This window comes from Pantherophis guttatus, chromosome 6 (genome assembly GCF_059756535.1).
Source record: "Pantherophis guttatus breed Tessera chromosome 6, ASM5975653v1, whole genome shotgun sequence".
Lineage (NCBI taxonomy): Eukaryota > Metazoa > Chordata > Lepidosauria > Squamata > Colubridae > Pantherophis > Pantherophis guttatus.
In genome coordinates, this window is record NC_142068.1 from 38,494,807 (window position 1) to 38,510,721 (window position 15,915).

General features: G+C 36.9%; 1 protein-coding gene across 5 annotated transcripts in view; it reads left to right on the forward strand.

Annotated features, from left to right (window-relative positions):
* FARP2 (FERM, ARH/RhoGEF and pleckstrin domain protein 2) overlaps positions 1 to 15,915 on the forward strand; it is a 65,602-nt gene that overhangs the window by 36,394 nt on the left and 13,293 nt on the right. For all 5 annotated transcript variants that reach the window (XR_015728456.1, XR_015728457.1, XM_034439530.2 and 2 more), the window contains exons 14-18: positions 6,575 to 6,726; positions 8,632 to 8,721; positions 10,931 to 11,064; positions 12,858 to 12,936; positions 14,295 to 14,532. Coding sequence is in view for 3 of the 5 variants with exons in the window: in XM_034439530.2 (XP_034295421.2) it covers positions 6,575 to 6,726; positions 8,632 to 8,721; positions 10,931 to 11,064; positions 12,858 to 12,936; positions 14,295 to 14,532 (693 nt within the window). In the remaining 2 variants the exon portion in view is untranslated. The remainder of the gene's footprint in view (positions 1 to 6,574; positions 6,727 to 8,631; positions 8,722 to 10,930; positions 11,065 to 12,857; positions 12,937 to 14,294; positions 14,533 to 15,915) is intronic.

Sequence of the window (15,915 nt, forward strand, 5' to 3'; positions counted from 1 at the left end):
ATTCCTAGGTACAGTTCTTTGAGAAGCTGCCATTAAAAGAATGAGGGCATTCCTTCAGTAGGAGTATATTAAAAATACACTATAATTCCATTAGTGACAAAGTATAACAGGTTGCCTTCACAATGTACTGTAACTACTTTTATTAAATGTTTTATAATGCAAATTATTTGTGCCTTGGTATAAGCAATTTCATGTTATTGGTGTTTACTTATTAGAAAAAATATTTTAGTCTGGAAATTCTTACAGTTATTTATCATGATGATCTACATAATATGAATGCTTTATACATTTTTGTTTCTGTTGAAATTTGATTATATATCTACAGATTTGTATTGATAATTTTGAAATTACATCTCCAATAAAATTAGAAGGTATTCAATATAAATAAGAACACATGTTTTAACTTTTTTTCCCTTGTTCTTTCTCAAAAGAGAATCATTATTGATTTTCTCAGGCTTTCCTGATTTGCTGTCTGATGTTTACAGTAGGAATACAATTTTAAGCAAATATGAAATACAACAAATGTTTTTTCCTAAAGCATTTTGTTGTTTTGTGATATTTAGTATAAGTTACTATTTTGGTGTGACATGTTCTTGCTTGCAGTTAAAATTTACTTTATTCATGCAATTAGATCACTGTTAGTTAGTTACAAAAAAGAAAACAGACTTAAACAAGTGATGCCAGTTACTATATCAGTAATCTACATATCCATATTTTCACAGTTGATGAATGTAAAGGTATTATGATTGATTTATATTTTTATTTATTTGATTTAGATGGTCACCAGCTAATATTTAGGTATCCTTCCTTATCAACAAATCTGTGGAATCGAAGGTCCTTAAAACTCTACATAAACACATAGAGTTTTTAAACTTCAAACACTTAACATTTTTAAACACTTTTAAACACTTAACATTTTTCTTGATTGTCATCATATTTTATGTCACAATTCAGGTTACAATATAGGAAAAGATGCAGCAGGAAATACATATTCAAATTCTTTAAGTATCCTGTGCCACCAACCCACATTTTCCATTCAAGCAGAAGATTCTACTATAAGCCTCTACATAGCTTTATTGATTACCTTTATGTGACATGTTTCAGTGATTAAATCAGACTTCTTTCCACTATTCCTAGGTTTTCTTAGCCATTCAGATTCAGCCATATGATCTTAAGTGAGGGCAAAAGTTAATGAGAAACCTGAAACTTCAGTCTAAATTAGCTCTGTTCCTTCTAATAATGGCATGACAAATTTAAATGTAGATACTGTTTTTTCTAGTTTAAGAATATAATGATGAAATAATTTAAACTTAATGTTAAAATGTGGTAGTGCTTCTGTTATTTCAGGAATAATGCGGTTCACAAGTTATTTTTAGAATAACACCTATACTACAGTAGTACAGTCATTTATAAAAAATGTTTATATTTTTAGAGAACTTCATATAGTATTATTCACCTTTCCAAATAACTGAACATTTGTCATTGATTGGGAAATTACTCATTCTCAGTACTTCTTAAAATATTAAATTCCCCTTAAAGATCTTATTTTAGTCAGGACAGGTTTTTAATATTATTGGCATTGTTGAACAATGTTAGAGAACTATTCCTTGTGAATATGAATTTACAGAAACAGGAATTACTATTTCAAGTAAATAAAATATTTTCATTGGGATATTTATCTATTCCTTTTAATCTCCATGTACTACTGTAGGAATATATACCTAATCCTGGGAAGAAAGTTTTTGGTTTTTTTATAGTGAGCAAGATGCAGATTCCCTACTTCCCTTGAATTGCAGTGCACTCAGTTTTATTCTGATAATTGGTGTCACACTGTTATGATTATAATTTATACTTATTTGAAATAGATTTGTAGAAGGCAAAAAGATAAATGGCAATTACAGTTTTCCAGCCTTCAGTGGAATTTAATAACTGAACTGACTGGTTTTAAGCAACTTTGCAAATGTAATGTTACATAAGAGTTTTGGTGAAAAGATTTCACTAGACACTAAAGCACATGCACAAGATATATGCTTCAGTCTGTTTTTGATGCTTTTATGAGAAGTAAAGATACATTTCAGAATTCGTAATTTTCATTGAGAAATCATTTACATTCCTTTTCTTAGTCAGATGCAGTATGGTAGCCTTGTTATTGCTTAATATTTATACAACTCCCTGATCTCGGAGCATTTTCTATACCCCTTTGATATCTTTTAATAGATCCTATACTTTGTCAGTACCTATTTGATCAATGGGGCTGAGGCTGATATAAAGTATGATTCATTTCATTTCATTTTCATTTTATTAAATTTGTATACCGCCCTACTCCCGAAGGACTCAGGGCGGTGAACAGGCACAAAATAAAACACATAAATATGAAAGTTAAAACATGATTAAAACCTAATTAAATAATTTTTGCCCGAGACAATTTAAAACTCCCAATAATTTAAAACAAATTAAAATTTGAGTTTAAAAATTTAAAAGAAGGGGAAAAAATTAGGCCAGGCCGGCCTGCTGGAATAGGAGTGTCTTCAAAGCACGGCGGAAAGTGCGCAGATCCGGGATCCTCCATATCTCCGGGTGGAGCTCGTTCCAGATAGTAGGTGCCCCCACAGAGAAGGCCCTCCCCCTAGGGGCCGCCAGTCGACATTGTTTGGCTGACGGCACCTGGAGGAGCCCCTCTCTATGAGAGCGTACCGGCCGGTGGGAGGCTGTTTGTGGTAGTAGGCGGTCCCGTAAGTAGCCAGGTCCTGAGCCATGGAGCGCTTTAAAGGTGGTAACCAGAACCTTGAAGCGCACCCGGAAGACCACCGGGAGCCAGTGCAGCTCGCGCAGGAGAGGTGTCACACGGGAGCGCCATGTTGCTCCCATAACCACCCGCGCAGCCACACTCTGCGCCAGTTGGAGCCTCCAGGTGTTCAATAAAACTCATAGCTGAGTTCAATTTTTAAGCTGAAATCTCTAGGACATGCTGCATGCCAACATACTGCATCAGAATTTTATTTGGTTCTGCACTTAAACTTTGGACAAAACATTGGAGCTCATTAAAGTATAAAAAAAATGGCCTACAAGGCTGATAATCACATTTATCCTCCTTAGAACTCCTTTGCGTAATAAACTTTCTCATGCATATTTTAAGCAGAGTAATTAATGATTGTTCCCATACTAAGAGTCCCAAAATGAAAAACTTAATACTCTTGCTAAAGCATAAGAACTCTTTTCAATAATTCATATCAAAATATGGGAAGTAGAAAGGATGAATACCGTAGATTTTAGAAAATGCATTTATGTTCAAAGTATATAAAAAAACCTTGCACACAGGACGATTCAGCTTTTTTAGAGAGAATTCATTTTTATAACTTTTAGTTTCTGGTATTAAGCCATATGTGGGCCTGGAATGTGACGTGTGTGTGTTATGTCTTGTTTCTTGGAAAGATGAAATATATATAAAAGAGTTGACAAGTCCTCTGTTTTGCAGGAACAAACAGTGATTGTGGTATATAATTTGTGAAGCTGTGGAGAAACATTAGGGGACTAATTCAGTATTACAAAGTAATAATTCTTTTTTAAATAGAGAGCTTGGTTTTTATATTCTCATATGATGAGACAATATTTACATAAATTTATTGCTTTTGCTCACTTCTAAGTAGTTAAGGAGGTAGAGGGGAACAGAGACTACTGGGAATCTGAATGGACATTAATACTGGAATAGATTCTTTCTTTCCCTAAATGTTACCAAGTGGGCAACATTGAATTAGTGTATAAAACAAATAAAGCAGATTTGGAGTAGAAGAGGAAGGACAGTCTTCAGTCTAAGAAAAAAGCAATTTTTGGAATTTCTGATGTAGCTATAATACGCATGTTAAGTTTCTAGAATATTAACCTATTCATCATTTAACAAAAAGGGTGTATTGTGATACACCTAACAGACAGACAGATATTCTATATGCATCCTGACACTAAATTTTTTATAGACTTAAAGAATAGTTCAAACTAGACTTTGCTACGTGTTGTACTGTATTTTGGCAATAGTTTGCCTTTTCCAAGTATTTTATTGGTGAAATGATTATTGAGATATAGATAATTAAAGGACAGCTAAAATTACTGGATCTTTTCTTTTAAATGTTAACAGATGTGTTTGAAATTGAAGATATAATCCTGCATCACTTCATTGGCAAACAATTTCTATTTGTATTTTAAATAATCTTCTGCTGCTAAAGCCTTCATATAACTTAAATGTCATGATGCAGGCAGAACAAGAGGATGCAGTGACAATGGAAGACATATCTCTTACATGCTCAGAATATTTCATTCACAGATACAAGGTCTTAGGTAATTGGGAGGCAGGATATTGAAACTTCAGGACAAGATGCTAGTTTATAATACTACTCCTAGGCCTACATTTAAACTAGCGGTTTTGCTCTGTTTTGGGTCTTTCTGCAAAGGAACCTGGATACATTTATTTTATTAGATTTTTTAAAATCCCACTTTTATTTTATAAATAACTCAAGGTGGCAAACATACATAATACCCTTCCTTCCTCCTATTTTGCCCATAAGAACAATGGTGTGAAATGAGTTAGACTGAGAGAGAGTGATTGTCCCAAGGCTGAGTTTTCATGCCTAAAACAGGACTAGAATTCAGAGTCGCCTATGTTTAGGCCAGCACCTTAACCAATACTACTCTATGGCACACATATTTCAATTAGACACTGATAGGCACCTCAATTTTGTATCAAAATACTTCTATCAAGACTTTTTAAAAATATTTTGCAGACAGAGACAAATTCTGAGATTATATATTTTAATTTACATAAACATTCATAGTATTTTGTGCTCTCTGAAATAGCTTAAAGAAAATTGCAAAGGAAAAATATTTTCTCCTGAAAAGGAACAATTGACAGGACTGGTTACAAACTGCATAACATATATTAATTCATTACCTCCTTTACATTTAATTCCTTGAACTAAAACAGTTTTCCAGTAAATGGTTTTTCCTGCAAATAACAAATGTCAGTAATTTTCATTCTTGCAGATTTTACAGATGCTAACAAGGCCCCAGTGGAAAATATTATATAAGCTAATGTATAGTGCAAATATGTAGTGGTTTGGCAAAGAATGTTAATAGTTAACTTCTTCCCTGAATCTCTTCCAGGTGACTAAGTGTAACATTATTTAGCTTCCTCAAACTGTGCAAATACTTGCACTGAAACGTCCTTTCCTTCTCATGCTACCTCCCCCTTACTTCGTTCATGACTTTTTAAACAGCTTTACTTCCTGAGTCAAAAGACCAGCAGCCAGTATTGTAGCAGAGAGCTTGCAGCTGGCTCTTTCCCAGCTTTGTAATCTACTTTGAAAGTAAGTCTTGGAAAACTCTGCACATCTGCTTATTTGTATCATCACTGTACAGTGACATTTTTGGACAGTTTGACATAACTTAAAAAATCATACAATTAAGAATAAATGTCTCCCAGAGCACAAAGAGACATGTTGTTTTTCTAAGAATACACAGGATGGAATTTGGAGTGGGAGTGGCAAACTGTTTGAAAGCATTCTTTTCGTATCAGCATCAGCGTAGGAGACTTCTCTGGTACAGCCCTCTGCAAAACAGTTCTGTCATGGGAAGCCAAGCAAGATAGTTCTTAGTTGCAACATCAAAAATGTCAGCCAAACTGAAGGTTTAAATAATGATAGGAATTTGTTCTCTGAATAATAAATAGCAATGCTATGGCACAAAATTTATTTTAAAATCTGCCACTCTTGAAACAGTATTATAATTGCTTGCAAAAGGAAAATTATGGGCGTCAGCTACTGACTTTCTGTGCGTACCATTTGATACAGTGTTGTGCCAAGTTTTAGAGAAAAACTAGAAAAATTGGACTAGACACTTTAGCTTGGAATCTATAATTATGTTGCTTCTCCAGTTGCCTCTCTATTTCCTAGATCTTTTTTCTTGGCAATTATCTTCTTGTGGATGATTCTTCTTCAAATGCTGATTGATAACTGAAAATTGTCTCTATATAATTAACGATGCAATGTGTTTTAAGGTTGTGTCAATAGTTAGCTTAAGCTTCCTTGAGAGAGTTTGAAGGGATTTCAGCCCTTGGTCTCTTTTTCCTAAAGCCCCTTTTTTGATCTCTGCAAAAAGTTTCTCAGATTAGTACTACATTTTGAAATGATGAAATGTGCATCCATTTATGTTTTCTTGCTTCTCATTTCCACTTTCCCAAAGGCATTGTGATTTGCATGTTATAGAACTGATTTATCCAAAGGAGCATGTTAATTCAGTGCTGTGCAACTTTGATTATTTAAACAGATGAATTGCAGGTGGTGGTGGGAATTGACTTCATTTTCTTTTTTGGTCTAGAATTCAAATCTTTAGCTAATACTGGTTTGAACTTGAGCAAATCATAAAATTTTCATGGACTACTTAAAATATATGAGGGCTTGTTAATTTAACGTAAAGTTACAGGAGGCAAGAATTGCTTTTACATAGATTTATACCTACTTTGGTATTTTATAAAAGGAGACATTGTTTAACTATTTTCTTTCCCCTTCCTTTCTTATGTGATGCTTAGGTCCTCAACTATCTTCTTTTAAAGTGAAGAGTCCAATATCCTTGAATCCCCCATTACAGGAAACTGTGAGCCAGGGCTCATCTCTGCTGAGTCCTGTCCTGAGTGATGTTAGTGGAGCCAGGTTTGAAGAAGAGGATGAAACAAAACATAAAGTAAGTGGGGGAAGAGCAGTTGACAACAAGTAGTGCAACTTCCATTCCTACTTATTGCATTATTCCCAGCTTGTCATTTACTTTGTTACATGTTAATATTATTTGTGCAAGTTTGCCTATGTTTGTCTAGTAGTCTTACTGCAAAGGATGCAGTATATGGGGGCCACTTCGCATATGGTAACTTTGTTGTGTGGCTTTCCATCCAAAAGGACAAATAAGTACACTACAGTTACCAAAAATAACAAATGCTATATTATCTTTTCATAGCGGGGAATCAATAAAAGCCTGTACTTATCTTATGAGCTCATGTTATTTTTACATTGAAGATAATAATGTATAAATGAAATGCAGTTTAAAATGCAAATGCATTCAACAGTTATTCCTTTTCAAAAGTAGACTCTATTAGAGTAAGGTTCATAGTTATGGGCAAAGTAAGGACTTCCACAAGATTTTAATGCTCATTTTGCAAATTCAACAAAACTCTTAGGTGATTTACCTTTGTTAACATTACAGATTACATAACCATCATGCAAATGTGAACTTCTCAGGAACAAAAGACAAAGTCCTAAGATACAAATGGAAAACTTCATACCTTGAGTTGAAAGAATATGGTCAATTTAGGTCTATATTATTGCCTTGTGTAAAAGACTTTTGCTCAAAATCATGTAGTAAGATGAATAAGGTTGGGATCTAGTACCTAGCTGGATAATGAATTATATATTGAAAAATATCCAATATTTATATTGTGGTTCATTGTTACTAGAAAATTATTCACTGCATGATTTTGTACAATACTGGCCTCACAAACATGCATGCCTTATCCCAATATTAAGATGGCCATTTGTTGAAGACATGTCCCCATAACAAAACCTCCACCTTTATGCTAACCTGCTAAAACAGACTGAAGCTAAATCAAAATCATCCAGCAGGAATGTTGTGTTTTCCACTGGAAAATGTAATATAAACTTCTAAGTGAACATTCTGATTTATTTGGAGAAAAATCCTGAAGGAGCTTATTAACTGCCAGTCTCACTTTGGCGTGTTGTCAGATCATTTCCTTCAACCTAACATTGGTGTCTTTATGGTTGCCAAAGTGAACAGAAACTGCCAGACAATCAAATTTTGTTTTCTCGGATTCATTTTATAAGGCTGAGATAGAAATAGTGACCTTGAGGAAGATTGCCATTCCTATTGAAAATCTCTTTCTCTAGGTGGCTGGTCTTTTCCCGTGTAAGGCTTAGCATTTTCTAGGAGAACATCTGATTTTTCACCCTCCCTGCTTCTTTCCCTTGTTTTGGAAGTGAAGCAAGAAGACATTATGAGCAATGGTTTTTAAACTGGTATAATTTATTCCTGTCTTGAGGTCAGGAGGAAGGCACATTGTGAGGCGTGGAGAGAAGCCCACTGACTAGCATTGCTTCCACTGCTGCTTGAGCCTAAAAGGAAATAGTATTCTGGCATGGCATTATTGACATGTTATCCGATACACTTTGGTTCAGAAAACAAAAGGACTAGGAGAAATTGTAGTTGCTAGTTTGTCTAACTGGATAAGGATTCCTGTATGTAAATATCAAATGGATGAAGTTTGGATGCACAGTATAATTCCCTTGGACATTCAGTTTGCATTCGAGTGCCCATTTTCATTTGCCTTAACTCCCATTGGTAGTGCATTTGTGAATTAGGCAAACTCATTCATATTTCTTGGTTGCTGGTAAAATGTATTGAAAGCAGCCAGTTTGGATGTGGGCTAATGCATAGTATGATTACATATTGCCCAAGCAATACTTGTGGGCTTATTAGTCTCAATATACATTTTACATGTTAAAGCAATTTGAATACAGTAATACTACATGTTTCATGTGGCATTTCTTCTTTATTTACTGGGAATTTGTTTGTTTCTTTCAGAAATGTCCAACAGACAAAGCATATTTCATTGCAAAGGAAATCCTTGCTACTGAACGAACATACCTAAAAGACCTGGAAGTTCTAACTCTAGTAATTCACTTAAACCTAAATTTATTAACTATCTCCTCTCTCCTAAATAATTATTCAAACAATTATACTATATGGAAGAATATCTTTGAATCAGTTCTGTTTTTTTAATCTGCCTATGTTACTCATACAAAGGAGATGCTCAAAATTCCATGGCCAATGTTGTGCCTTTCCTTCTTCCCAATGTTCTGATATATTTTTGTTGCATTGTATTTTAGGAATTATAGGATTTATTTATTTATTTATTAGATTTATATTGCCACCTATTCACCCATGGCGACTCAAGGCGGCTTACAGAATATAAAAAACCACATTTAAAAAAACAGTAAAACTCATAAAAAATCAAAGAAATTAATGTAATAAAATCACCCCTGACGCCCACCTTCCGCCCCAGTGACAGCCAATCACATGAGCCATTTAATGGGCTCCATCCCGCTTTGGGTTCCCCAGGCCACTGGCAGAACCAGGTCTTCAGTGCCTTCCAAAAGAGAATTAGGGTGGGAGCCGTTCTAATCTCTGGGCGAATGATGTTCCAGAGAGAGGGAGCCACCACGGAGAAGGCCCTTCTTCTGGGTCCCACCAGGTATATCTCCCTTGGGGATGGGACCTGCAGCATTCCCTGCCTCCCCGCTCTAATGGGTCGGGTAGATGTGACCGGCAAGAGACGGTTCCTCAGATAATCTGGTCCCAAGCCATGAAGGGCTTTAAAGGTGACAACCAGCACCCTGAATTGCACCCAGAAGCAAATCAGCATCCAATGCAGTTCCCGCACGAGAGGTAATAAATGTGCACACCGGGGTCTCCACAAAACCGTGCGGGCCGCTGCATTTTGCACCAACTGGAGCTTCCAGATGCTATTCAAGGGCAGCCCCATGTAGAGCGCATTGCAATAGTCAAGACGGAAGTGACTAAGGCATGAGTGACTGTGAGTAGGGATTGCTTGTCAAGGAAAGGGCGTAACTGGCGCACAACCTGCAGTTGCATGAAAGCCCTCCTGGCTGCAACCGTCACCTGCTCTTTGAGCAGGAGTCATGAGTCCAGGAGAACCCCCAGATTACACACCGGATCTGTTTGGGGTAGTGCCACCCCATCCAAGACAAAGATGGCAATTCTCCCTGAGCCAATGAACCCCAAACTCAGAGCCACTCAGTCTTGCCAGGGTTTAGTTTCCACCCATTGCTCCCCATCCAGCCCCTAGGCACTGCAAGAGGGAGGACATGGCATCACTTAACTCACCATGGGCTGAGACATACAGCTGAGTATCATCAGCATATTGGTGATGGATGATCTCACCCAGCAGCTTCATATAAATGTTGAACAGGAGTGGAGAGAGTACCAAGCCCTGTGGCACCCCACATAGCAGTGGGCGAGGGCTGGATCTCTCCCCTCCTATTGACTGAGAGCAGCGCAGAGGAAGGAAGTGAACCAGGATAGCACAAGGCCTCCCACTTCCATTCCCCAAAGCCGCTTCAGGAGAATACCATGGTCAATGGTATCGAAAGCCGCCGAGAGGTCAAGTAGAGCAAGGATTGATGCACTACCCCCATCCCATTCTCACCAGAGATCATCCAAAAGTGCAACCAATGCCATTTCTGTCCCAAATCCAGGCCTGAATCATGACTGGTAGGGGTTGAGATAATCCACTTCATCCAGAAACCTCTGGAGCTGCCACGCAACCACCTTCTCGACAACCTTCCCCAAAAAGGGAAGATTGGAGACAGTTCAGAAATTATCCAACCAGATGGAGTCCAGCAATGGCTTCTTAAGAAGAGGGTGGGCCACCTCCTCCTTAAAGTGCTGGGGCACTGCCCCCTCCTGTAGGGAAGCATTAATCACCGCCAGAGTCCACCCGCCTGTCACCTCCTGCGAAGCTTTCACAAGCCAGGAGGGACATGGGTCTAATATACAGGTGCTTGTACAGCAGGTCAGATTTGAAGGCAAAAGATGTTTGCAAGTGAATGAATGCTTATCTAACACTGGTCTGCAATTTTTTCTCCACAATAGGAAACTGATTTGTAGAGTTTCATTTTTAAGAAATTCTATAAATGTTGCTACATGCTTTTAAAAATTCATATTAGTTGATCACTGTTAGTTATAAAATAAATATTTAATCATGCTTTCAGCGGGAGTGGTTTTGGTATTGAAATAAAATAAATGAATACATAGCTAAAATACAAGCACCTACAATTTAATTATTTTTTTTATTTTGCAGTGGTTCCGCAGTGCAGTTGTCAAGGAGAACGCAATGCCTGAAGGTCTCATGACCTTATTCTTCTCCAATATAGATCCTATCTATGAATTTCACAGAGGCTTTTTGAAAGAACTTGAGCAGAGACTAGCACTCTGGTAAGCATTATTAGTCATGTGACTATGAAAACTGGCTTTCTAGAATTCTGTGATACCTGACAAAACTCCTTTCCTGTGAAGCTGCATGAATACATACTTGAATAGTGTTTGCTAATGATATTTTCTATGAAATCAGTTTCTGAATGGCACTGATTTGTATACCAGTTGTATGATATAAAGTCTCTAAATGTTTGGTGACTACAGTCATTCCAGTGAGCAAATCATTGTTGTGTTTATGAGATAAACATTTATTTGGATGTATTTTTTTTAAAAAAACACTATATATACTTTCTTCATTACATTTTAATTGGTCAAAAATGGTCTCCAAAGAAAGTCTAATATTTTGGATAATCTTATAAAACATATTGCTGAAGGAAGAATACAATAAACTCAAACCTTCCCCCTCTTGCTTCAACTTCTGCTGGTTCGAATCTCTCCAAGGCTCAAGGTTGACTCAGCCTTCCATCCTTTCTAAGGTAGGTGAAATGAGGACCCAGTTTGTGGGGGCAATAAGCTGACTTTGTATAAAACATACAAAAGAATGAAGGCTATTGCTTAACGCATTGTAAGCCGCCCTGAGTCTCCGGAGAAGGGCGGCATATAAATCAAATTAAAAAAAAAAAAAAAACTTAAATGTTTATTTTTATGAAGAGGAGGAGAAAAATACATTTGTTCAGTGGAAAAAAATAAAGATTTGTTTAGATGGCAAGATATGATAGTTAATGTCAAGGATGAAATCTTTTAAGCCTTTTAATTCATAATGGATTAGTTCACCAGAGGGGTTTCAGAAAATCAAAAGGAATATGAGACATAACTGGTTGTATATCTTCAAATGAGTAGAAGTATCTTCAAATGAATAACATAGCATTGAAAGAATTGCAGAAAGAAGGGCAAATACTTAGAATAATTAGAAACCTGCGTGAACTTGAAAAACTTATAAATATGGAAGTTAAAATATCTGCTGGGCCTTATTTATAAACTGCTGGTAAAGTAGGATTCAGAAACTGAACAAGTCAAAGACTGCATACTCATATAGATGCAGCATTTGTATGTAGTATAAATATGCAATAATGAGAATTTTGCTGAAAGAGCATTGTCAGATTCACCCCAAATGTTATACTTTATCCATTTATCCATTTGTATTTTATTCTTTTATCAATTTCCTTGTTTTTTCTTGTTTGCTTATATATCTTATTCAAACTGTTGAATTTAGTTGATAACATTATGTTAACAATTTGCTCATTTTCCTTTTTTAAATTTTTTATTACATCTTAACATTCCATTATGAAGTATAAAATAAATGACAACATATTAAATATGAAGAGAGACTCATAAGGGCTTAGAAAAAAATATTTCTTTTTGAGTTGCGATAATTCAAGTTGTCTAATATATTTCAGAGAAAAAGTCTTTGCTCAGGGATAATTTTTGGTGAGTCCAGAGACAGATTTCAAATTCTGAATGGGAAAGTAGACTATTCCCCCTTTCCAGAAGTGTCCAAATGAATGTATCACTGAAAAAAAGGACTGCTCTTCAAAATGCATTGCAGTATCTAGTTCTTTTGCCTTTCTGGGAGATTTGTCTTTCTTGCTCATATATTCGGATTGAACTACAAAGCAGAAGAATGATTAATCTGTTGAGAATTTACTGCAAACAAGTTACTGTGTTTCTTTCAAAGTTGCTGTGGGTATTTACTAATTTTGAAAGAAGAGCTGTTATATTTATTGGTTGGCTCTGAAAAATAATTTTAGACTCACTTTTCCCGAGAGCTCACTTTTTCACTCTCTCAATTGAAGGGAAGGGCGATCAAGCTCTGGTAAAGGAGATTATCAGCGGATTGGAGATGTCATGCTGAGAAATGTGCAAATATTGAAGGTATGGAAGTATAAATAAATCAGAGGAACCTTGTGTTCTCTTCCCCCCCCCCCACTCATTCTCATTAATATGGTGCTTAATATGTGTCTTTATGGTAAAAATGGCAAATTCTATGTAGGAAATTTAGATACTGCAGGATCCAATCTGGGCCAGTCACTGGGACCACAAGTTTAGTCTTCTGAGCTTTCAGACTCATGCTGGAACCTATTCTCTGGAAACTTCTCTCTCACCAGAATGTGTCCTGTGTCCTTTGGGCTATACTATGTTTAGCATTTATGTGGTGCCTGGTTGTGCATGGCATTGTAAAGATTATTTGGAGGTGGGATATACTTCTGATGTAATCTACCAGATCCCCTGCACGGATTGCCCCTGTGATTATGTAGCACAGACAGGGAGGAAGCTAATCAACAGGTTGCAAGCGGTCAGACAAGGAGATCCAAACTCATTGCTAGCCTCATATTGCAATGAAAAAGGACATACATTCAATTTTGGGCTACTAAGATTTTTGGCTGAGCAGGTACAAAAATAGCCAGGGAAATGATTGAAGCCTGGAAAACAAGCCCCTCATCACTGAACAGGAGTGCTAATTTACCACCAATTTATCAGGTACTTTATGAGGTGAGGACTTGTCAGCATAAGAAATAGCCAACAACTAAATAGCCATCCATCAACACTCCAATCAACAACTAAAAAGCCACACACAACCAGGCACCACATAAGTATTGTGCATAGTATAGCCTAAAGCACACATTTTGTGCGAGAGAAGTTTTGAGAAGTTCCCTGAGGATATGCACCAGCACGAGTCTGAAAGCTCGGAAGACTAAATCTCTCATATTGGTGACTGACCCACATTGGATCCTGCAACATTGTTCCAGAACATGTATTTTTGCCTTCATTCATGAAATTTAGATATTGTTACTTTACAATAGAAAAATTTAAGTATCAACAGGTTTGGTCTAAAAATTAATCTGTATGCTACCACATATATAAATAAAATTATAATTATATATGATTATATAAAATGATATATTACTACTTTGAAAATTAAATATACCTTATTCTACAGTGATTCTAAGAGACAGCAAATTCTGGTATTCTCTGATGAATTTTATGTTGCAAAATCTCCATCGTTCATTCATATATTTATTGAGATTCTGAACCTTTCACAAAATTTATCTACTATTTTGTCTTGTTATAAAGATAGAATTCACATTTCTAAAGATTTATTGTAAATGGACAATTGTTGCAGGCAATTTTTAAAAGAAATATTCTTTTTTCTTCAGTAATTGAATATTTCAGGTAAAGAGATTGCATGATTTTTATAAATCTTTATAGCTGTGTCTTCTGTGATCCCATAGGAATTTACTAACTATCTGCAAAAACATGATGAAGTCTTGATGGAACTTGAGAAAGCAACTAAGCGTATTAAGAAACTGGAAATTGTTTATAAAGAATTTGAACTCCAAAGAGTTTGCTATTTGCCTCTTAACACTTTCCTGCTCAAGCCTATCCACCGGATAATGTACTACAAGCTGATCTTGGGAAGACTGTGTAAACACTATCCATCCGATCATCGAGACTACATTGATTGCAGGAGTGAGTAATAGATTAAGCAAATGGTTACAAAGCATCTAGCTGACATTTTTTGTTTTCTTATTTTATGTTGCTAACTGATATTGAGTTGGTGAAATGATATGGCTACAGAATTAGTTCATTCAGTTTTGTCTGAATCTCTTGAGTAAAAAGTAATAAAATACATTTTAACAGCTTCCTCACAGTCACCCATTTTTAGTCATCTGTTTGGATCACTGCAATGTGCTCTACGTGGGGAAGCCACAATTGGTACAGAATGCAGCAGCTCACACAGTTTTGGTGCCCAATAGGTCACCCAGTAATATCACTGCTATGTGAACTCCATTGACTTCCAGTTGCTTTTGGGATGCAATTCAAGGTGCTGATTATCACCTTTTAAAGTCCTACATGGCACAGGGCCAGCTTACTTCTGGAACTGCCTCTCTGTGAGGGTATCTGCCCATCCTACTAGATTAAATATGATGTGTGTGATCCAGGTTCTCTCCCTTGAATTTTGCATTTTGATGGGACCTTGAAAGCATGCCTTCTCAGTGGCTAACTTGGTCCTTTGCAACAGCCTCCCTCCCTAGATCAGGGGGATTCTAACCCTTTTGGTCTTCCGGAGCACAGTGAAAACCTGTCCCCGTCCCCCCTTCCCCCCCCCCCGTAGCATTGGACTAAGATAGTGTTAGTGAACCTTTTCGGCACCAAGTGCCGGAATGGGACCACACACACACATGTGCCAGAAACCAGAAGAGCAGCTATCTGGCGCGCATGCGCATGCTAGGAACATGATCTTCTGATTTCCAGCACACACATGTGCACTGGCCAGCTGGTCTCCATGCACACATGTGTGCCAGAAACCAGAAGACCAGGTGGCCGGTGCACATGCGTGCACCGGAAATCAGAAGAGCAGCCACCCAGTGCGCGCATGTGCACCGGGTGGCTGCTCTTCCAGTTTCCGGCACTCCCATGCATGTGAAGAAAAGCTGGCCAGTGCGCCGGAACCCAGAAGAGCAACGGGTGACGGCTTGCGTGCCCAGAGAGATGGCTCTCCATGCCACTTTTGGCACACGTGCCATAGGTTTGCCATCACGGGACTAGGATGAGAGTTGAGCTGTAAGAATATTTGGTCTGGCATCTGGAGATGATTGTTTTTAATTATGATTTATGGATTGTGTGCCACCGAGAGTCATTATATAAGATAGAGTGCATGCATTTGGGTATGCAGGAAAAATAATTAAGTAGTTAAATTATATAATATCTCAGCATTATGTTTCTCAATAATCCTCACAGGTTTTATAGGTTTGTATGTTTAATTCAGAGAAAATTTGAATTTTTAAAAATAGATCTACTAATGATATGCTGTAAATTCATCCTTGATGTTCTGATTGTTTGCCCTTGGTT